The 24,597-nt window shown below is 42.9% G+C and overlaps 2 protein-coding genes across 2 annotated transcripts in view; both read left to right on the plus strand.

Moving 5' to 3' along the window:
* Nucleotides 1-250: 250 nt before the first annotated feature.
* Nucleotides 251-13,568, plus strand: LOC118770498 (sulfotransferase 4A1). The gene is made up of 7 exons (XM_036518216.1): nt 251-618; nt 6,448-6,578; nt 7,206-7,286; nt 8,487-8,613; nt 9,250-9,344; nt 10,778-10,916; nt 12,575-13,568. Exons 1-7 carry the CDS (start codon nt 450-452, stop codon nt 12,685-12,687), a joined length of 855 nt encoding a protein of 284 aa, XP_036374109.1. The 5' UTR covers nt 251-449; the 3' UTR covers nt 12,688-13,568.
* A 220-nt stretch (nt 13,569-13,788) lies between these two features.
* Nucleotides 13,789-24,597, plus strand: part of efcab6 (EF-hand calcium binding domain 6) — a 32,589-nt gene continuing 21,780 nt past the window's right edge. Inside the window, exons 1-4 of the mRNA XM_036518499.1 lie at nt 13,789-13,804; nt 16,469-16,689; nt 20,627-20,706; nt 21,288-21,354. Coding sequence (XP_036374392.1) covers nt 13,789-13,804; nt 16,469-16,689; nt 20,627-20,706; nt 21,288-21,354 — 384 coding nt within the window. The remainder of the gene's footprint in view (nt 13,805-16,468; nt 16,690-20,626; nt 20,707-21,287; nt 21,355-24,597) is intronic.

Here is a 24,597-nt window from a genome sequence, read left to right on the forward strand (position 1 = left end):
AACAGATCAAAGGCCTCAAATGACACATTGGAGAAAGCGATATAAACTTCATTGAAACCGTGCGTTAAAGCACAAGAACATAAAATGCAGCGAGGTGTGTTTACAGTATAACTGTAATTTAATCAACCGCGTGCGCGCCATGCAAGGAGCATCTTCCGGTTACGAAGAAGGCAGAAGTGAGCAGGCGCCCTGAGAGTCGGGGGAAAACACTGGTACTGCCTGTGGTACAGCACTGGTGCTGAAGCGAGGCGGCAGCCGCAGCATCATCCCGAGCATCAGCGAGCGAATCCCATTACATCACTTTGTCCTGATCCGATTGGCTGAAGGTCAAAGACTTATAATTCTGCAAGTCTCCGCTATACATTTTTTGCCGTGTTAAAAATCTTGCACCGTTTTTTACCAATAACAACACCAGTAATATTTCCGTGGCTGAATTACAGAGCTTCGCAATGGCAGAGAGCGAGGCAGAAACGCCGAGCACCCCGATAGAGTTTGAGAGCAAATACTTCGAATACAATGGAGTGCGGCTACCTCCCTTCTGCAGGGGAAAGATGGAGGAAATTGCCAACTTCTCGCTGAGGAGTAGTGACATATGGATAGTCACCTATCCGAAATCAGGTAAACACGTTTATGTGACTCAGATATAGACTTGCAACATGTTCACTTGTGACGTGGTGTCAAGTGTGGACAGAAAAAACTGCAAAGGACGGTAAAAATGGACGAGTACCGGATGCGAAAAGAGTAACTAATATTCATTGGTATGTAGGGATATTTCAGAAAAATATCTGTGGTTCCTGGGTAATTCAAATGGTAAAAGCGTGTATTGTAACTTTATGCACACGAGTGTATACGAGTTTTCCCATTTTTCAAAATAAGCACTGATACTTCATTTAACTTAAATCGCAGGTGCTGCATGTGTGAATTATGCTTCATTTTGTTGTTTGTCCCAAAGTTCAGAAGAAATCAAAATTAATTGGGAATGCTGCAGTGGTGTAGTTCACAGAATCTCAGAGATGCAGAAACTGTTTAACATAACGCAGATTTACGTAACCAGATAAATATAAACATAGATATTTGACTAAAAATAAATTGCAATGTTTTGAGTTCGCAGTTATATTTCCGTTACTGCTTATTGTGTAACAAAGAATCCATCAATCCGTTGGCAATCTTTAGCAGAAAACCGAGAACGATCCACGGTATGTGCACGTATTATTGTGTTTATGGATAATTACGAACCCTCAGAACACTGAAACAAACACTATGATCACTTTTAAAGAACACCATACGACGTTACATTCCTTTGCATGTCTTTTATCGGATGATGGAACAGGATGCAAAGACCTGTCGTTTAAGGTGACATCAATATTTAGTTTCACTGCAGTCTATAAACAATTATTAGACTCGACCAAGTCTGGCACACGATAATGATCATGAAGATCGAAAATGAAGCGGGGGGGGGGGGGGGGGGGGGGGGGGGGACCCAAAAAAACTGGCGTTCCCTCCTCGTCCACTGCTGCGTAATTTGCCTTCTACACAGTGAGCACATTGCAACCTCCGAGTACTCAATCAACATGACAGCTCGGCACGTCGAATAGACTGCTTGATAGAATGTTTTAATCAAACCCGCCTCCCAGGACCTGCTGGGATGCTGCACCGCTGCGGCAGAATGCTACCGTGTAGCCGTTGCGTGACCTGGGAAGGGGGTGAACGACGGGGTGTGTCCCGTTACTGAGGAGACCAGCCGAGCTGGGGTACACTTTGGAGACCGGTCTTGAACGCTTATTCAGTTTAAGGCTTAAATAAGTGATTGTAGCTAAACAAAGCTAAACAATATTGATATTTGCGGCGTGTCAATAAAATCATTTTTTCTTACCTTAATTACACAATCTCTGTCATACAATAACATGTCTACCTACCCATTAGACCTCCTATTCTGTGTATGGACAGGAGGAATCGCTAGATAACAATATGAGTGTTGCCTCTAACGCAGTGCTCATAAACACGTTGTGAAGGTTTGTAGAATCATCCTAATTGTCTGTCCCCTGTTGGTCGGGAGACGACGCCGTTGTGTGGGAGCGTTACTTCCTGTGTTCTGGGATTCACGTGAATGGGATGCACTCGTATTGTAATGCGATATTCTCTGGAGACAGTGGGAATATGCTTCTCTCTTCCTCCATTCATAATGCTCAGCACTGTGATGCTTTGCAAAGGGGGCTGTGGAGAAGAGCAGAGAGAGCTTTTATTTTGTAGCATCCTTGCATTTCAGGGAAGCATTGATCCAAGAGACAGAGCAACTAATGCCTAATGCACTGTCTATTTTTACGGCATTTTTGCAGTCTATAGTCTGACAACCGGATTATTTTAGCTCAACCATGTCTGGAGGGTAACAGTGCAAACAAGGTGAAGACAAGCTCCATGCAGAATGAGCTCAGCTAACAGCTGAGATAAATTTAAAACTTATAGCAGTACTTAGGACATTTCCCATGATACTGTGTGCATCTTACATTTACATTTACATTTATTCATTTGGCAGCCGCTTTTATCCAAAGCGACTTACACAGGTTCTTCTACATTATTGATGTTAGATGGTACCATCCACATGTTGGTATCCAAACATTCAGTAACTCTGATGTTTTTTTTGTAATTTTAATTCTGTATCCTTTGGAATTATTTTTTATTAGTGTTCATGGTGCAGAAAACCTGTCCATTTTGAGAAAAACAGAAATTCTCTGCATGAAACCCCACAGTCAAAATAGCTGTTACCAGTGAGTGGTGGTGGTAGGAAATGATCTGTAGAGGTAGCAGAGAGGGAACATTTAAAAATAAGCATCATCTAGCTTTTCCAGGACATTTCTCTTGTATTAATGGTGGCCAGAGTGCTAACACATATAATGCAAAGAGCAATGTACATTATATACAAAATACTACTCTAGTAAAACAAAGGAATAAGACAAATGTACTGTTGAAATGTGTGGAATTAATAACATTGCTCCTTATTATAGCATTGCCCACACTCACTGCTACATGGAGGGTTCAGTGATTCTCTCTCAGAGAAACTATCCAACTCCTTTCTGTACTGTACTGTGTATCCATAATAGGATTATGGGCTGAAGGCGACATTTAGTGCATGTTTTAAAGTGAACAGACAAAGCAGAAATGGTTTCCTCTTGCCACTGTGAGGTTATGCAAGTCTCACTATCACTGGGGTAATTACAGTATTACTTACAACACAGCTGATACTGTAAACACTGTATGTACCAAAACAGAGCCGTGTTGAATGCTTTTAGTAAAAATGGTGCTCTCTCAAAAAGGGTGTATTCCTAAACTTTGACATCCTACCCAGATATGATGCTTCAGGGAGCTGTGCATTCAGAGTCAGAGTTTGCTCAGATACTTCTGACCTCTATGTAATCTCTGCAGTGGCACTGCAGTAGTTCAGTAAGAACTGAAGGACACAGCAGCAGAGCAGTCATTTTTACAAAATTCTGACAGTAACTAATAATATTAGTGGTTTTTAGCAGAAGCCCTTATCCAAAGCAACTTACATTGGTTATAGCTTTCTTTACAATGTTATGCATTTATTCTGCTGTTGTGAATATGCTCCCGCCTACCTCTAAAACATCTCTACAAAGTTTCTGTTTTGTACCATATTTTAGCAATGAAAAAACGTACATTGCACCACACTACAGATACTGCCATAAGGTGTTTCAGGCTTAATACTGCATTCCAAACTGCCTCATCATTTCCAGCACCCGTAGCAACACTGCAAGTTCACCTCATCAAGTGAGAACTTTGCATGATGTTCTGAATTCTGATCTCTGACCAGTGTTGTTATGTGGATTAGGGAGTGATGGAGTTTTTTTTGTAAGGAAAGCAACATGTCCCATATCCCCTTCTCCACTTTACAGTTCCTGTTATATGAGTATTGTAGAGAGAGAGAGAGAGAGAGAGTGAGAGTGTATGTGTGTGTGTGTGTGTGTGAGAGAGAGAGAGAGAGAAGCACATGGCAGGCCACATGTCTGAGCTAGCAGTAATATGACTGGTTCACAGCTTCACACAGTTGCTACCACCACTACCAAAATTGAACAAACACACACTTAAAGAAATTGCTTGAACGAAGATCCTCACAGTTTTCCTGATACAACAGCATTTTCTGAAAATTTTCACAACACAAAAATTGAAACCGGGCTGTTTTCAATTTTTCAGCTTTTCCTTAGCCTTCATGACTCAGTGTTACTGTTTGCCTTCTGACACCACTGCTGTCCTGCCTAAACTCGGTTTATATGTGGGAGGAGGTCTTATGACTGCTGAGAATATCTATATGTGAGTCACACATGTAGAAAAAAAATCACTTCTGTGACTTGAATCCACACTATATGTTAGCAAGGCTGTGTGACTACCAGCGTTTACTCACATCACTAGCTCATATGGTGTCAGTGCTGTATATGAAGGTGGTGTGTCCTTCACTAATTGGTTTCAGCTGTCAAAGTAACAATGAGGTAACAAAAGATGATCAATTCATTGGTGTGTAGATGGTGGGTATATTTTAAGTCATGAACATGCTGCAGTGTGGATAATGATGAGGTGTACTGATTGTGCTGCCTCTTCCATCCAGGAAAAAATGTTTTTAGCCTGTTTCTTCATTCTTATTCATGAAAGCACAGCAAATATTTCAAATTGCTATTGGAAAACTGGCAGTGTAGCACAGTGGTAGGGAGCAGGGTGCATAGCTGAAAAGGTTTGCGGGTTCAATTCCCTGCTGGGGCACTGCTGCTATACCCTTTGAGAAAGTACTTAAATGTGAATTTGCCGCAGTAAATATCCAGCTGTATAAATGGATAACATGTATAACTGTAACCTATGTAAGCTTCTCTGGCAAAGATTTTCTGCTAAATGACAATAATGTGATGTAATGTAACCCAGTGGGCACAGATGATTTGCTGGCAATTGATTTCATCGAGGATTTGATTCTGGTTATGTTATGACGCAAACATCCCAGAGCTTGGTCAATCACAAGACAAACAAGGAAAAGTACAAATTACTGTAAACAAAGAAGGGTAGCCAAAAACGAGCAAGGTTTGCTTCTTGTGAAGCTTCTTGTACTTCTTGTGATTAAAGCACACAGTGCATTTCCACATTGGGGTAAATTACCTACGTAAGCATAACAGGCAAATTAGACCCCAGGCTCCATTCCAGTTGGAACAGATATTAGGATTAGATGACAGAGAGGAGGGGCTTTTCCTACTGAGGAGTCAATTAATAGTCACTTAGACAGGACATTAAGTGCTCCAGAATGCCAGGGTGTCTCCCAGTCCATCAACTCTATCTACTCAGGTCTGTTGGCCTGTTAATTTAAAAGAGATGGGTTGCTCCTGCTACATCACCAAAAATCAGGACACTGGACTGCTGACCCAAGCTCTGGTTACTCATCCAAAAATAGTTTTGCTTTAGGTTTACGGCCCTGTGGATCCTGTATTTCATTAGAAAAACTCCTTTTCTACAACTGCATTTAAGTATTAGGTTGCATTAATTGTCAGTGACACTGTTTTTGCATACTGCCAGTTATAAGCTTCTCTGTATCTAGCAGGATTTTGGCATTGCTGTGACTACACGGTGTGGGAGATGCACTCAGTAGATCTCTGCCTCTTTGAGCGTTGCTATGCTGCATGTGTTGTATAGAGGTGGATGTCTGTCACGTCAAATCTCTATATTTTTCCACATTAACACAGTTACCCAACATCTAGACATGAAGTCATTCAAGTTTAATTGAACAGCTAAGGTCAAAAGTGCAGGCATCATCTGTCTAGTCACTGTCAGCCTGGAATGGGAGGATCTCTCATCAGATTAAATTGGTTCAGTCATTCTCTTCCCGATACCATCTAATCTGGCTCCGGGGCTAAATAAAGAAAGACTTTTGGAGGGTATGTGTTTAATCAGACATTCCACCACTAGTCAGCAATCTCCATGCGGACTTCCAGCCCATTATAAAAAAAAGATTATCTGCAAAAAAACACATGTGAAAGATGGTTTCTATAACTGTGATGAACAGTGAAGACAGACACAGTAGCATTACCAAAATGCTGCATGTGCTGATGTTGTAGGAAGCGTGGAAACACTCTGAGAATGGAATTTTAATAAACAGTCCTCTCCTGCTTGACTTTCTTATTCTTCAGTGATATTTAGAGGTTGTTGTGGCAAAAGCCTTGCTGAGCAAGTGACCCTGTGTCAGTATTGTATTGATTTGGAATTGAATGACACCCATACCTCAAAGTAGTTGTTACTTCTGTCAGCGGGGGGGGGGGGGGGCATTGCCACTGCTGTCCCCATTTCAATTTGCTCTTTTTTTCATCATTCTCTACCTCTGCTCAGTAGGTCAGTGTACCTACACTGTGAGCTCTTTCCTCTCATTGCCCTCTCTCCCTCTCTCTCTCTCTCTTTCTCTTTCAGGGACGAGTCTGCTCCAGGAGGTAGTGTACCTGGTGAGTCAGGGGGCTGACCCCGACGAGATCGGGCTGATGAATATCGACGAGCAGTTGCCGGTTCTGGAGTACCCCCAACCGGGCCTGGACATCATTCAGGTACCAACCTGAACTTTCACTGCACTCTCATTGGCCGCTGCTGCTAACGCCCATCAGGGACCTCCTCATATCCCAGCGCCCAATCAGAGCCATCTTGCTGCACTGTCTCAAGATCCTGGATGCATCCCAAACCTTCCCCCTCTCCTTAATCCCTGACCAATACCAAGGTCAAATGAAAGGCTCACTTACCTTGCACTGGTTAGAGGTCTGAGTTGGTAAGGACATGGAGTGAGTGTTTTTCGGATGCAGCACCACTGTCTTAACTTTACCTTTCTTGTTCTCTATTCTGAAAATGAGCCAGAGCACGTATGAAATATGAATCTAACTGTCAAACTAGTCTGTATAGTAATGAAAGCAGAATCCTGCCCCTTGTCTCAGATCCTTTTTTACAGAGGATCTGAGGGGAAATGAAGTTTAAATGTCCTCTACATCTCTTAGCTGTGAGCTTCCCTTCCCATCAGCCCTAAAACACACCAGATAACCCCTGCAGGGACGTCTCAGACGTCTGACAGACTCCAGTGGATCGACAAGTGTCTCATTTGATTAGAAGACATGGAGGAGGGAAATCACTCTGTGATGTGGTGAAAGACACTGCACTGAGGCTCTGTCTGCGCATTGCCTCCGCAGGAGCTCACGTCTCCCCGCCTGATCAAGAGCCACCTCCCCTACCGCTTCCTCCCCACGGCCATGCACAACGGAGAGTCCAAGGTAAGCCGGCGCGCGACGGGTTAACGGACCCGGCTGACCCCAATACGTTCAACGTTCAACCTCAATGTCGCCGCAACGCCACAGCAACATTTTGAGGATGATGATCTGTGCTCGGTGCTAGGTGGGCAGATACTGTATATAACTGATTATTTTGGAAAATTAACTAATTTTTAATTAATTAATTAATTAATTAATTAGAGGATGAAGTAAAACGTGGGAACGACTGGATTATTAAGTACCATACCATTGCTATGATCACTGTTATAATTCCTAGTTAGTGGTTTGTGCAATACAAAATTAATACAAGGTTTTGTCTTGTTTGTATAACATGTGGTGAGTTTTGATTTACTCGTGGTTACGCCCTGTGCTTCAGAAAAGCAGATGCTGTGCCACTGAAGCACCATTCTGTGCTGGAGGACTGAGATCACTGCAATGAGGCTGAAATGAACAGCAGAGTCTTTTTGGCCAACAATGCTGTACCACATCTCTTCTCCGCTCACTGGAGCAACTCTGTTTAGAAAGACCTTACTGTTATTGATGTACAGCAGGTCACTGTTGAAGGGCAACAAGGGCTGTTATCTAAAAAAAAAATACCCTCGAGATGTATTTGGTTGGATACGGTAGAATTCACTATTCGACCTTGTGAAAGCATTTTTTGCTTGGTGAAGGTTTAATTTTGAAATGCATTCACTTTTTGCAAAGGCCTAATTATTATGGACCTTTATTTCTATGTATGTACACTCTCAAACACTAATGTCACGTTGCATTATTTACTTAGTTTGGAAGCGTCCATGTCCGTTGCAACTCACACATCGCACATGACCCAGTTCTTACACAGCCTTTTATTCGCTGAAGTCATTCAGGTATGTTGTCTTAGTCGTGGACACAGCAGCAGTGCCCTACATGTGATTCATTCCCCCAGGTCCTGCTCTCTAGCCATTGCTCAGCGGCCCTGTGGACACAGCAGCAGTGCCCTACATGTGTTTAATCCCCTGAGGTCCTGCTCTCTAGCCATTGCTCAGCGGCCCTGTGGACACAGCAGCAGTGCCCTACATGTGTTTAATCCCCTGAGGTCCTGCTCTCTAGCCATTACTCAGCGGCCCTGTGGACACAGCAGCAGTGCCCTACATGTGTTTAATCCCCTGAGGTCCTGCTCTCTAGCCATTACTCAGCGGCCCTGTCGGTCTCTGTGCTGCACAGGTGATCTACATGGCCAGGAATCCCAAAGACCTGGTGGTGTCGTATTACCAGTTCCACCGATCCCTCAGGACCATGAGCTACAGAGGCACCTTCCAGGAGTTCTGCCGGAGGTTCATGAACGACAAGCGTGAGTGGTCTACCTCACCTGTCCTGAGCCTACCTGCCCGCTCTCATCCGGGCAGCAATAGCACCGTCTTCATACACTGCAGATAGTCATGTTACAGCTCCCACACGGGGTAAATCTGCCCTCCTTCCAGTTAATACAGCTCCCTTTATGTGGGAGAGTGCACTGACATGGAAAAAAATCCATAGCAGAGAAAGGCAGCCAAACATGAGGAAATTCCCATGCTTGTCCCTTTTAGCCCAGTGGTGCAGGACAGACAGTTTCACACGCACGCACACACACACACACACGTCATGCCTTGTTTTGGTTGGTACAGGACAGAATACTGATAGTTCACGAGGAGACAGACTGAAGGAACAGTGTTGTGATTTCAGGTACAGTAGGCAGTAAACAGCATTCTTTGGGAGTTCAGCAGCAATGTGTGGAGCATGACGTTCCCTTTGCATTCTTACCCCTCGTACAAACTTTTGCAAACAATTATTAAAACATGTACAAGGCATCACAGAGGAAAACAATTACAGGGAAAACAGACAGATGTAGGGACTGTCAGTGCAGAAAGAAGCAGTAGTGCAAAAGGACAGAATACCGCAGATGGACTTTGCCTGTCAAAACTCACTGAACTCTGACTTTGCCTGACAGTGGGATACGGCTCCTGGTTCGAGCACGTGCAGGAATTCTGGGAGCATCGCATGGACTCCAACGTCCTCTTCCTGAAATATGAAGACATGTATAAGGTACATAAATTCACACCATAAATCTGTTTCACGGACCATTGCTTTAACTGATGTTTTAGCTACTGTCTGTGACTGTCCTGGGGTTGGCAGTTTTGAATGGCTCTCCACAATGCCCAGGACAGGTACAGTCCTGAATGTCCCCCATCTTTTCACCACTACAGCACGCAAACATATTTTCTGCCCCTAAACACTGCCCTGCCCCATTTTCACCTACAAACCCTGCCTAGTAAAGATAAAAAGGATGTTCTTCCGAACATTCTCTTTCCCTATGCAGTTTTGTCTGGCATTCCTGTACGTGGCCTGGTGGGCGTTTCATGTGTGAATGCCACGGCATTAATTTTTTTTAAGTTTGAAGATGAATTGGAGAAAAAAAAGATATTTCAGCCTTTGCTGTAATGGTGTCAGCAAAGGCTGAAAGTGGGTTATGTCCTGGTTTGAAGGTCAGAGCAATAACAGCCCCTTTCACTTTTCCAAAGTGCACAGCTGAATCATCCTACCTGAATGCATAACAATATTAGGTCACCCAAGATAAAGCTGTCTGCCTGTTAAGCAAATACTTCACCTCGTAATGAGTGTTACATCTATCTGCTTACCTAAAACAGGGAAATATGCAAATGTGCCATTTGCAAGAGGGTGTGGTGTATATGTTATTTGGAAAGAGGCAGGTAAAATTTTCCCAAACTGCTAAACAAATAAAGTACATAAATGGGGAGTGACACCTCTGCTCACAGAAGGAGAAAGAGGACCTTTGACCAACTTCCACTGTATATGCCAGGATAGACTTTGAGACTGTCTGACACAGATACTGTCCTGCCACCATTACATACACTGCACCAACAACCCTGACACACATCTGTCACAATATATCACCTGTTCAAATAACCACTTTATTTTAGTTTCCTTTTTCCAGCAGCTCCATTATTGCCCCACATAGACATACAGTGTCAAAAACGGTCAACACAACAAACAGTGGTGGATTCTCAGGCACCTTTTTGATTGGTCTAAAAAGCATTGCTAGCTAATTTCAGCTAAACTTCAAGCTGGGGCTTGAAATTTGGGCTTGAGATGAAAGATAAAGATAAAGTTTTACTGATGTCAAATGTACAGTCATCATATGCAACTCATCTCCTCACACCAGAGCTTGTGTTAGCACTTTCAGCCATTGCCTCTGAAACACCCACAACTAACTGGTGCTGTGGGTGTTGTGCTGTAAATAATATCCACCACTTCTCACTGACACTTCTCATACAACTTGCATCTTTTACATTGGGTACCGTCAGCGTTGGTATCTGGAGCGCTCCCCTGACCCATAAGAGTCTTGCAGCTGCAACCGTGGAGGGAAAGGGTGCCGTTAAGTGAGGCGCTTTGGTCTCCAATCTCCTCTGCCGGGGTGGAAGTGACAGAAAGAGGCCTCTCTCCCTGCCTCTCCGCAGGACCTGGGCACCCTGGTGGAGCAGCTGGCTCGGTTCCTGGGCGTCTCCTGCGACAAGGCCCAGCTGGAGGCCATGACGGAGAGCTGCCACCAGCTCATCGAACAGTGCTGCACCTCCGAGGCCCTCTCTATCTGCAGGGGTACGAATGGGAAAGGAAGGGGGGGGGGGGGGGCTGAGCTGGACTGGGGCATCTTCTGCAGGGGTAAGAATGTGGAGGCCAGGCGCTGTGGTCTGCTGGTTCAGGTGGTGTGGGAAAGATACAGAAGTGGGGTGGAAGCCAGAGAGCAGTGGAGAGGGAGAGTGTGGCATAGTGGTAAGGAGCAGGGCTGGTAACAAAAAAGTTTCAGATTTGATTCCCTGCTGGGGCACTGCTGCTGTACCCTTGGGAAAGGTACTCAACCCAGAATTGCCTCAGTAAACATCCAGCTGTGTAAATGGGTAACGAATTGTAAAAACTGTGACCTATGTAAATCGCTCTGGATAAGAGTTTCTGCCAAATGCCAATAATGTAATGGAATGAGAGAGAGAGATTTAGTGGGACAGGGTGCTGAGAGAGAGGCGTAGAGTTAGGGATGGAATGGCAAACAGGAGGGTGGGGTAATGGCTCTGGAGAGGAATGAGAGCGAGTTTGGGGAGGTGTGGGAGGAGGTGGAGGAGGCATGGTGAGCTGAGGTCAGGGAACTCCCTCATACTGAAATGTGACACAGTTTGTTTTCACTAATCACAAACCAGCCTGGACTCATTAGAGCAGGGTTATATAAGTGGCAGCTGCTGGGAGGATGAGTGGTAATGCCCTCATTTTCAAAGTCCAGATCTCTCCCTTGGATTACACCTGTAATGTCAGGTAATGAATCAGACTCTTAAGATCTTTTACCATACTCGACTTTCATAAAAAAAAAAAGAGTGAGAGGGAAAAAATGAGGAACTGATAAAATAGGTATTTAAAATAATAAAAGTATGATCTCTTACAGAGTTTGTACACACAGGTGTATTTTGTATTCGTATCTGGAAGATGATACGCAGTGAGGTATTTGCTGTGTCTGGTTCCATCTGCTATGCTATATATGCTAAAGCTGACATATATGCTATTTATATGTCATATAAATTATATCAAGAGAAGAGTCAAATTTTAACAGCCTCACATTCCTTGAAAACCTCTGTGCAGGCTGAGAATAAACCTTTCTGGTAGTATATCGCCACCTTGAGGTGAATATGTATACACACAACATGCAAGGAGAATTTTAATTAAAGTAAAAGAAACAAAAAAGGTGAAAAGTTGTTCCATTCTTTTTGTTTTGTTTATCTTGTTATTTTATCTTGTTATGTTTTGTAAAAACATATTGTTGAATTAATTTTTTTCTTTTATGATCTCAAAAGAATCACGTCTGTGCTGGTTAAGTTGATTCTTTATATTTTCCCTATATTATATTATGATTTTTGTTAGATTTCTTTTTCCCCGTTTGTTTCTTTTAGTGCATGGATTCATGACTACATTGACGCTGGACTAATGCAGTGAATTAGGGGCTTTAATGTAGACACTCTCTAGAAAACAATGGGAGAAGGTGAGTGAAACAACGCTGGATTTTAGGAACAGTGTCAAAGAAAGCTGAGACACCTGTATCATGGAGAAAAAAAATCTGTCATAGAGGATGTAACTGTCTCATTTAGGCCATTTCCTTTGTTTTGATCTAGGGGATCACATCTCAGCCGAATTAAACTGAATTGAATTTTGAATCCCTTTAATGGAAAATAAATAAATCTAAACCTTGCTCCCCTTTTTTTCTCCCCGAACATCAGGGCGTGTGGGGCTGTGGAAGGACATCTTCACTGTGTCCATGAACGACAAGTTTGACGCGGTGTACAGGCAGAAAATGGGGAAGTCAGACCTCACCTTCGACTTCAGCCTTTAAAAGGAGCGTCGGCGCTGCATGTCTCACCGAGAGCCACAAGACCCCACTCCACATCTCCAGTCCACCCCAACCCTTCTCTCAGTCCTGGAGGATCTCCTCACTGCTCTACTCAATACAAAACAACCGCACCCGCAACTGCAACCACACCTATATGGACCTCTGTGGATCCTATGCTGCTCTCACTGAGTAATCAATCGCCAATCCTATTTACAGTTACTCTTCTTTATTATATGTATGAATATGCATCACTGCATCCTATATAAAGTGACCCCTCGACTCTCAGCACGACTCCTTAGCGTGTGATGTCACATGTCAGGTCTAGCACACGCAATCAGACATTTGCCAGCACGTGAGCGCTCACGTGATAACGTTGTCACAATGCAAGAAAAACCTTGTGAGAATGTTATGTGCTGGCTGGGGGGCAGAATCTCTCAGGGTTTTATCAGTTCTGTGCAGAAACACCTGGGCTGGTGTTCCTTGCCCTGACTCTGTTGTGAATTTCAAACTGCAGACCTGCTGTGGCAATTTAAAGACACTGCTACTGATGGGTAATGTTCAGGTGGCTTGCGTTTAAATCACTCCTGTTTTACCTGCTCTCAAATGTGCTGAACTGAAGGCTTATCTTCAGCAGGCCTGCTGGAGTTTTTAAAGCATCCTCACATGGCTTTCTCAATACTTAAATCAGGCTACTGTGTCAATCCGTCCTGGTTATGTGAATGGGATATCTCCATGAGTGTTTCTTGGAATTATGTTATTATTTCTTGGACATGCAATATCGATCATTGCCACATATCACACTTGTCTTTTGATTTGTTATCTGCTGTCACTCTGAGTCTGGTGAAGGACACTTCCACAGTCATCTCTAATCACCAGGACTGATCCTACAAAGTATGTAAAGTTAAGGAAAAGGGTTTTCCTTTTTTAGTTTTGTACCTATCTTTACAGCTGGACGTGTCTGTGCTTTAATGAGCATCATGTAGGCAACGTCCTGATACAGCAGGGGAGCGTGAACACCAGTGAAGTTAACTCAAATGGCTACATCTGGCATCTTGCGATGACCTCCCCTTCCCATTGTTAGGGATGAGTGAGGGTGACTTAGGGATGACTGTGGGTCACGGTGGGTGATTGTGGATTGGAATTGCCCCTTCCCCCGACTCCTCTACATTATTCCCCCTATATATACACACCCAGTTTCCCATTCAACCCTGTGCTGAAACCCAAACAGCCTGACCAGGCAGTCCTGCAATCATCACTTTTATATCTCTATTGTGTAGCTGTACAAAGCTGACATAGGTATATTACAAGTGGCATTTCTAACGGCATGGATAGATTTTAATCAGGGCACTTACTTTGCTGTTGTAGTCTCTTCTGCAAGTGCACTACAGTTTTAAGTTCTATTTTTATATTGTGTTGGATATTGAACGAGTTGCTTCGCAATGCGCTTTCCATGCCTGCTAGCTGGTTTACGAATAAAGACGCACCCTTAACACTTGTGCCGGAGATTCTTTGTACAGTCGGCGGAAAAGTGTGAACGAAGTGTTATGCAGTTGTCTCGGTTCTGAATATCAATCATTTTTAAGGGACATCCTTGAAGAATTTCAAATAACAGCCACTCATTGTTATTATTATTAGTTTGGCACCATTTACAATTAATGTGATAAAAAAAGTTATAACGATAATTTAAATATGGCTAGACATTAGATATATTGATCAAAACAAACATAAATGTGTATGTGAGAGTTTCAAATATGGGATACCGATTACCCATTTGTCAAATATTAATTACAGCAAAACCCGTTATATTTTGTACAGTCTTTGCATGGTTTTACATACAAAATGACATTGGTAAGAAAGAAAGATTAGCACACAGAAAGACTGCGGGCACGACAGCCATAATTGATTGTAGCAAGTTTTGTCCAATCACAAACAACAGCAGGCGGAGCCAACAGTGGTCCAATGCTGCCAGTCCGTTTCTATAGCAACCACGGAGCGTCCCCTCGTAGTTACGACTGAGGAGCAGGCGCGCGGCAATCAGAAGCAGGGCTTCGGAGCAGAGACGAGAAATTATTAAATCAAAATTGTGCTGATAAAAAAGGAAAAGCGGTAAGTCGTATAATAATTTTTCTTTCTTTCGCTACGTAAATTTCTTTCCTGAAGGGTATTCGAGAATTTTCGAAACGTCGCCGCTTTTGAATGAGCAGGAATCACAGCCGCCTAAGCCAGAAAGCCCTTGTTAATAAAAAAAAAAAATCATTGTATTTACAACTCAGCACTAAAGATGTATTTAGTTACTTAGGGCTTGCTAGTAAGCCATCTTTGTTTCATTTAATCTCAAGAAAATGCGAAACTGAAGAAAAAGTGAAGTTTAAATTCACAGAAGATTAGTTTCACATGAAGTTTACAGAAAAGCAAAAAATGCTATTGAACACATCTTATTATGGCAAGCCTTTAGATCTAGATTTAACATTAAATAACTGCCACAGATTTTTTTTTGTGATTACAACTAAGCAACATTAAAATCATATTTAAATACATATATGGTCTTTTGATAGTCTCAGAAAAATAGAATATCCTGTTTTAAGTCTTACCTTTGTGCAACATCAGCGTGACTTTTAATCAATAAACGTCCATCTGAAATAAAATACATTGCCGTTTATTGCAGCTCTGTGGTCCTCCGGATCATTTTTTGTTTTCATGTTGCCAAGTTAATGACTGGAATGCAGCTCTTACCTTGCAATCAATCCACAGTTCAGAGTTAAGCCCTTAATGACGGGTCACGACGGCAGCCTACTCTGGTGTTACACTTTATTGGTCTGCAAGAGAAAATGTAAAAATCTGCAATTTAACAAAGCTATCTACATTTTTAATCAAATAACTAAATTGCATGTATAAATTGTTCGGCTGAGTAAATAGATGTACTTTATTTTGAACAGATATTTAATTGGTCGATTCATTAAAATGTAATTATAGCAACCAGTTTCCAAAATGGCTTGCCAGAATTGGCTGTGCTACTGAGACTCAAAGTATGAAACACGCAGTCTTTTTTTCTGAATAATGTTGAATAGCTTATTGATGTTATTGTCCATGTAGCTCAGGTGATCTTGGTCATGCAGGTAGTGGACTGAAGACAACTGTTGTCTGGTTTCAGGTGAGCAGGACACTCTTTCATTTGCACTTACTGCTCCCTGTCAGTGATGAGCACTGTTGCCCCTCCAAGTCGGGGATCGGGAGACCTGACACCCCAGTGTCGAGGGCTGGCGATAACCCCGAGACCTAGGAGCAGAGCTCACACCCCCACAAACTGGGCCTCAGCCAGAAACTTAGGGCGGACCACCAGCCAATCAAACTCCAGTAAGTGTACATATACCAGGAAATAAAGCCAGTGTACATGACCTGTATCCCTTACATGCTGCAGACCACACCTTAATGCAATTCAATGCACTCTATTAAAGGGCTCCATAGGACAAAAGACCAGGTAAGTAAGGAGCTTCCATTGTGTCCCAGAGCATATCATTGGTCAAGAAAAATCTCTGGAGGTAGAACTGGCTGTCAGTATCACAGTGGAAATTTGCTTTTGCTGTACAGTTTTGAAAGCCACCAGCCAAGAGTCATATGGGGTCATATGAATGCAGACAGATGTAGGCTTTGAGAAGTTGCAGTCACTCGAGATTCATTAAAAATAGAGAAAATAAATATCTCTGTTCGACTATGTTCAAAGCGCAGCTCCAGTCCGGCCCTCTCTTGAAGTAACAGGGAATAAAACATCTCTGCTTCCTCCTAGCTGCTTCAGTTCGGTCGGTCCCGGATGAGACCCTCTCTGGGGCAGAGGTTGAATGCATGCTCGCTCAAAGGATACCGGCGAGGCAGAGCGACCTGAGGGCAGCATTTCAAACGCTGGACACAGAGGGGAACTTCACCGTCACTACAGGGGAGTTCAGGCGTGTCATTGAGGGCTTTCTCCTCCCTCTCTCTCAGCCTCAGTTTGACGCCCTGCTGACTAAGGTGAGTGACCACATCCAGATGAATGCTCAGATGGAAGGTATGACAGAGTAACAACATTATTACACTACATTACATTATTGGCAGTTAACAGACCATCTTGTCCAGAGCTGCTTACAGAGGTCACAGTTTTTTTCACGTGACCCATTTATACAGCTGGATTTTTACTGAGGCATTTCTGGGTTAAGTACCTTGCCCAAGGGTACAACAGCAGTGCTCCAGCAGGGAATCGAACTGGCAACCTTTTGGTTATAAGTCCTACTCCTTACCACTGTGCTACATTGCCACTCCTACAATCAAGTATAGACTGATTAGATAAGACAGGGCACCTGTGCCAACGCTAAATTCTCACCCTGTAATGTAACTCAGCCTTTAAAGCAAGTGGTTTGGTCCTTGTCAGCTAATAATCAGCTATAATCTTCATCTGAGTGTGGTGACAATGATTCCTGGTGTATATATTAATCATTTCCTTTTCCCATTCTGGATCGTCTATTGAGTAACTGCAGTTAAACTGTTGCCCAATTTGTACCTTTAGTCATTATTTTGTGTTCAAAAATCTATGACTAGCTGATTGAAATACTATTTAGTTTACTATGTAGAGTATCTTTTTAAAATTTTGTAGCAGCAATGGGATATATGCTTATTAAGTATTACATGTATATGAAGTAAGAATGACTACATTTTAAAGTAGTAATGAATCCTTTCTAATTAAATACTAAAACAGAAGCTGAGAAATTGCATACAATTTTCCTTATGTTTCTGCTGCACTATTAATATGAAAAAACAACATTTAGAGCATTGTGTAGCCACTTGGGGAGAAAGGATTTGCTGCAATATGAAAAGGACCCGGCTGAATTATAGACTCAACATCAGTTGTCATGTTCGGTATCAACCAGAAGATGTCAGCAAAGAATAACTTCATGAATGAAAATTAGGCGCTTAAATAATTGCAAATAACACTAACTAAACTCACCGGATTTTAATAATGTAGTTCAAACACTGAAAGACAGCCCAGTTCAAAAGCTTGAGGAATTCCATTAGTGAGCCATTGTCAAGGTTGGCGCAGTTGCCCTCATTACTTATGGTCTGAATGTGAAATGGCGCAATTGCAGACATCCTACAAAACTATGAGAGAAAAAAGCCACAACAGCTAAACATCTGCACCATGAAACTATTTTCTGTTGAAGTGAACAATGTTACAATTGAGAATTTAAGTACCATGACTCGCACCACGTTACTAATGGCTAGTTATCTTTATGCAACAGACCTGTATCTCTGTGAGAACACAATATGATAGCTCCTTAAACCGCTGTTTTTCCTGACTATCTTTGCAACTCTATAGGCACAGTCTCCTCTCATATTCTTAACAAAACAGGATCCCTCTCCAAAACGCTCTCCAGACCCTGTCCCTGTGGAGTCTGCCAATCCCAACAGTGTCTGAAAGAACCCGCATAATCACAGTCCTATTCTATTTAGAATAATCACTGCCTGACATTCTCTGTAATGTCTCCTAATGTGCTGCCGCTCTTCTCTATTCAAAATGTGTCTTAGGGCGATACAAGCACTTCCTGATGTCTCTGTCCTTCTGCACCTCTTTGTTATTTTTTTTTTGCCACAGCAATTTCCCTCTGACATCTATCTTTGTTTCAGATTAGCAGTCATTTGTACGGTTTAAGACATTTATAAGGCCTGGTAACCTGGGGGCTATGCATGAAAAGAGAGTTTAAAAAAGATTATTTCATGCCAGGTGTGCAGATGGATCTTCTGTGAGGTGAGCCCCTAGAACATTCTGTAAAAAAGGAATGGAGATCAAAAGAGACGAGAAAAGAAAATATGTCAGCCAAAATCCAGTTTCCGCCCGGTTAAATAACCTAGATAGGAGCAGTACTCCTGTCAATACCACTGCTACAGTCAATACTACTAGTAAAGCTACTACTACGACTGCTACGACCATGGCATTTGGAAATGGCAAGTAGTAGAACTCATCATCATTAGAATAATGAGGAACAGAGGGGTAGCTCTCGATCTGCGCTTTGTGTATACATCAGGACAGTATTTTGTTGCCACACCATTGTCGCCGTTGCCGCACGGCTGTAATTGTCTCAAGCGCTTCTTTTTGTTCCATCTCGCTGCACACGTCTGACAGCTTGACTGCTCGCCTGTCTTTCCCCGCACTCATTTCCACACACAATACATCAAGGCTCTGTGCCATTAAAAAGCCTTCCCCGAGTTGTTGAAAGTTTTACTGTGCTTTTTTTTTTTTTTAAAGATGCCTTTTGGAGTAGCAGCTGTTATTCTTGTGACATTTGATGTGCGAGCCGCTCGGTGCCGAGCAGCAGAATGCCAAACACGTCTCCGTTCTTCAGTCCTCTCTTCTTCTCAAAGCTCTGAGGACCAGGAGATGCAGAACAGGAGAGGAGGAGTTTTTTTTTATTTTCTGATCAATTATTAAGGAGGCGAGCGGTTACTTTACATGTGAAAGGATATTTAAGAACTCAAATAATTGCAGAGAGAGAGTCCTTAAGCAGACAGACCTTACCTGCAGTTTGCAGCATTTGATACAAACATTTCAAGAAAAGTCCAGAGGGAAATCTGATTGCTGTAATTTTGGGGGGGTTAGGGACCATTGGACATACAGAGAATCTGGCAAATGGTTGAGATATAAGGACATTATGGGATGCATATTTACAACAAAGTACACAACTGAGACTTTCACAGTCTAAAGCACTAGACTGTGAAAGCACAAAACTAAAGCCCACGCATTGAATGGTAAGGAAATATGCATGCAATGGAACCATGGAGGAGGAATTATTAGAATAAGTATACTCCTTAGAAGCAAATGTTGAATGTACACAGAAACTGGGGAGGCCATATTGGATAGGACTGAATGCAGATCCTTTCCTGAAATTGAAATGTAAGTCATTATTAATCCACTATTGGCTCCTTTGATTCGAGAGCTGCAGGTAGCTACACTATGTCCTTGAGTCAGTTCATGACCCCATATTGGATCTCTTTCCATAAATGTAACATAATTTTGATAAATTGATGGTCAAACTATTCTATATCTACAGGTAACATATTAATTTTATTGTATCCAAAGGTACAATAATTCTCTACATTCCTCTCTTTTCATTCCATTAATTGCGTCTCAGCCCCTACATTAATGGTAAAGCATGTGATGTTATAAAATAACACAATATTAAAAGGCAGACTCCTGAGACCAGTGAACTGAATGTGGGCCACTGCGTGAGAGACACTGCTTTGATTATGAAATACCAAAATAGGCGTGTGATGCTGCATTAGTTACTTACAGGTACACACCTAAGGGTCGCGACTTTCCCGTTCCCTGGGAGGGATCTGGTGCCAGCAAAATTATTTCCTGATTAATCCTCTGAGGCTTTAGAGTTTAGGCATTTAGAGTAGACTGGGTACCTGCTCATTACAAAAAATTATCAGCCTAATCCACGTGTTGGCTTTACCTGAGATGTACTGTGGTATTTGGACACCGTTTTTGAATGTTTGAATTGTGTGGCCTGGTTGGGTTTTGTGGAAGGAGTGATTGATCTCTTAGTGTGCTAGACAGTTTTGCCCTTTATTTTTTCATTATTTGATTCACAATAATAAATTCATGAGCAAGCTGATAATACAATACCATGCAGTCATAGACATTTACATTTTTGGCATTTAGCAGATGCTCTTATCCAGAGTGACTTACAATGTTATCCATTTATACAGCTGGATATTTTACTGAGGCAACTGTGGGTTAAGTACCTTGCCCAAGGGTACAGCAGCAGTGCCCCAGTGGGGAATCCAACCAGCGACCTTTCGGTCACAAGTCCTGCACCACTATGCTACACTGCCACCGACTATGCTACACTCCCGCCTAGATGTTAGGGAGGAGGCGGAGGCCATCATTAACATTATCCTGGCTATGTTTTAGGTTCCAAAGAGAGGAAATGGGAGCGTAGCCTATATGGAGTTCCTGAGGAAATACTGTAGAGCTTCGACTGCAGTCAGCAGGTATGATGAATCTGGCTTGGAACCTTCCTCTCAACGATCTGACGTGTGATCTGTACAGGTAAAAGGAGCACAAAGTAGGAAGACCAGGTGTATCGCTCCTGATACTACCCCACATAATATTAACAAATTCCAAGGCAACTGGCGTTGCTCACATCTTGGAACTGTCAAGATGCACATTCTGTAACTCCAACACGCGTCCAGGGCTTTGCTGAAGACAACTGTTCTCCAGCTGTTTAAGGGAACAGCAGTGCCCCATCTTGGGCCTGCAACCCACAGCGTTCACACGGCGAGTGCAGCTAACACCACTCCACACTGTGGCCTATGTTTTTGCTTCATACTGCATTGTGTCTCCAACCATACAAACACCTCACAGTCCCACCCCATGGTCCCGTACACACACGTCGCGGTCCTACCTCACGGCTCTTGAGTTGAATTCTTGAGCTGAAATGCTGAAAATCTCTCAGTGGGCAGAGTAGTTGTAGCTCACTGTAACTCATCAGTATTTGGGCACACAGAGAGCATGATGCTGACTGGACCCAGAATCCTAACGCTGACACCAACTCTGCCCTGTTGTTTCCAAGGTGCTGTACCAGGAGCAGACAGCGGCCCATGATGCTGGGGGAAATGCAGTGCTGCCTCAAAGACAAGGTTTGGCTTTTTTGTTTCTAAATGCCACCTTGATGGCGGGTGGTCTATGATGGGATAATCACATTATAAACCAATGCCGAGTTTACAAACACGTCTGCAGTCGTTTGGTGTCTTTCCGCCCACGCTCAGAAAAAAAAATGCTCTGTGAATACAAGTCTGCATTTTTGGGAGCAAATGTGTTAATTTGTATCGAAGGGAATTAGGACTTTGTAGGAGGTATGAAATAATTTATTCCGATCTATATGCTGTGCACATGTTCCAGATATTAGGTTTGGTGTTTGTGTAATGAAATTGAGAAATTTACTAAATTAAATCAGTGTGCAAATGAATACCTTGGAGGGATTCTCTTTGAGATGTTTTTTTTTTATTTATTCCAGTCTTGTTTGCGTAATTTATTCCTCAGCCACTCTGGCTCAGTGAGCATGGTGGTACGATTCTACTCCATAACGTGCAGACAGGTCTCTAATGTAGCACATTGCGCTGCTTTGCCACATGGCGGCTGAACGCTCAACTGTCTGTAAGAGGTCAGTGTCTGCTGTGAGGACCATAGATATTATGAAAAAGAAATGCATTTTGTATCTATGGTACGGACAGTGCAACAGGTGAGCTTCTATCACAGGGTCTAGTGCCAGAATCCTCCGCTGCCCGCCTCTCCAGGGCTGAAAAACTGAGAAAGGTGTGGCTCAAAGTGAGAAAACTCAAACTGGCGTCTGAGGTAACAAGCTGCTGTTGTTTTATAAAATGGATTGCACTGTCTTAAAAAAAGGAAGCTGGATGAAAATGTGCCAATCACTCCAGGAGCAATCCTGAGTCTGTCTGTCAGCACCATGATGAGGGCACTGGTGAAGAGGGCACGCTTCATGCTTATGAATTATTCATCAAGACACCTGGTTGCTCCCCTCCCTTGTTTTACGGCGTTTAAATACACATTTTGGAAAACATTAAATATTATATTAATTCGCTGAATAGATTTCAGGGGGAACATTTAATTGTGTTCGCCAGTCAGTTCCTGACAAATGGGTGACACTGTTTGTCTCTGAAGATGTATGGAGCCGTGAACAGCTGTGCCTGCTAATGAGTGATGTACCCAGACATTTGATTAAATATCCCTCGCAGATGTTTACCCCTCATGCATTTGTCACGTATCAATATTTAATTAAAACAGAGGACTTTTACCCAGAGACACGATGAGGTCCAACTGGGATATGTGCTAGTGTCAGAGTAGCAATCTTCAGTCCATCTCAGGAACATAATAAGAAAGTGTTGCAGTCACTGTTTTTTGAAGTTGTTTATTTCTGTAATGCAAAGAATTGCTTTTCCAGTGAATACCACTTTTGCATCTTCATACGTCATTATATCCCACATAACCATGTTTGTATTAATAGAGGACACAAGCGCTGAATTCATTTGCCTACTCAAGGATAAGGGTGTGACTGCTTTCTGCAGAAGTGGGGAGCAGTCTGTGGGCGATTTCTGCTCAGTTGGCATAAATATACAGCTGCTTTTTCGCAATGAAACTCGGTTCTAATGAGGGTAAAAAAGGACTGAGGCGAAAACTTCACAGACTAACTCTATATTAGTACTACAGGCTCAGTTAGTGTTGCTCTGGAGTACAGGATAACTAAGATCTGCACTACAGAAAAGATTTCATAAACATTTTTAGAAGTGTAAGTTGTTTGGTCAGAGGGCACATTAGTCAGGATTGCCCAAACTATGTCAGGAAAATGGGTCAAAAACTACTGTTTTGACATCTCGTTAAGCCTGGCCCTTTAAGGGTGTTAGTTCGCAATGAAATTCCTCTGTATTTTGTCTTTATGCAATGTAATGATGATTAACAGGGATCGTGTGTCCAATTGAGCTTAAATAATGGAATTTCCTACATCCTTCAAAAAAACACTTGTCGTTCAAAGGTGGTAATGCCATTCATTTATTTAAAAAACGTCATGTTGAAATCCCATGGCTTCAATTTTTTTAAATCCCTGAAACTACTGTCGCATGAATCATAAGGCATGTGAACCAACAGCACTCTAACACCAGATCTCTCTCTTCATTCACCTTTTATAAAGAGCCCCACATCTTTAAACTTATCTACTTCCATAAAGCAAAGACCAAACGCTACAAAAAAAAAATCAGGAACAAAGGTACTGAATGAAAGCTGATTTTTAAAATGTCACTTGTCACCGCATGATCCTGCTTTAATTTAGGCTAAGCATATTTGCCAAGCTTAGCTATTTTTTCCATCTTCCTCACAGGTCTCAAAGCTCAACACAACTCCAGGCCATACACAATCACCTACAGTTTCTACCAGACAGCCTAGCTGTTGCTGTTCCTTTATGTAGCTTCTGTTGTTGTGGTTGCAAAGTCTCTGTGGGTGGATCAAAAAAAAAACAACACTTGTGCTTTTGCCACAAGCTCAGTAAGATCCTCAGTATCTGTCCAATGTGCATTCACACCTAGGTGCTCATGTCTTATTGCCACTGGGTCCTCCCTTTCCAATGGAGCTGTTGCTGCCTCTTAGGGAACATTAAGTTACTCAATGGTGATTTGAACATTGGTTGTTTGCAGCGTTTCTCCTAAGCTCCTGAAACCCAGCACTTCTGGCGTAAACCCGCTGACCTGCCAGAACTGCACTCACAGGTGCTCCCAAGAGTAACGTGTAACGAGTGAGTCTTAGAGGATCTACACTGCTAAGGCTGGAGTACGACTCCAGCCAGCTGGCCCTGCATTTAAACAGAGCTCCTAGCAAACTCCAAGCGCCATTCATTAGTGCTGAATTGGGGATAAAATCGTTCGGCGTGCTCGGGGTTAATTCATCCCGACAGGAAAGGTTAACCTGCTCAGCAGCACACGTATTCCACAGATGGACGGAAAAGCAGCGAACGATTTTTCAGAGCCTTCTTTCCAGACCGTTTACGAGATGCTTTTAAAGCCACTCAGTGCAGAACGGCGTGCTCATCATAGCTTGATAGCTTCATAAATAATATCAGGAATTTGAGGGGAGTGAAGAAAGGAAAGTCCTTGAGGAAGGAAAGGGACCGTCGCGGGGCTTGAGTGCCGGTTAGCGGCGGTAACAGCAGAGGCACTGTCGCTATGGAGGAAAATTAGCGCACTGAACAAAAGCAAGCGAAACCGGCAAACGATTCTGCCCTGAAGTGCGCGTCTCTTCCCGCTCCGCTCCTCTCCGCGGCTCACGGTTTGTGACGGTGCTGTTCACCGCTCGCCTTACCTCAGACCTCGCCGGTT

This window comes from Megalops cyprinoides, chromosome 23 (genome assembly GCF_013368585.1).
Source record: "Megalops cyprinoides isolate fMegCyp1 chromosome 23, fMegCyp1.pri, whole genome shotgun sequence".
Taxonomy (NCBI): domain Eukaryota; kingdom Metazoa; phylum Chordata; class Actinopteri; order Elopiformes; family Megalopidae; genus Megalops; species Megalops cyprinoides.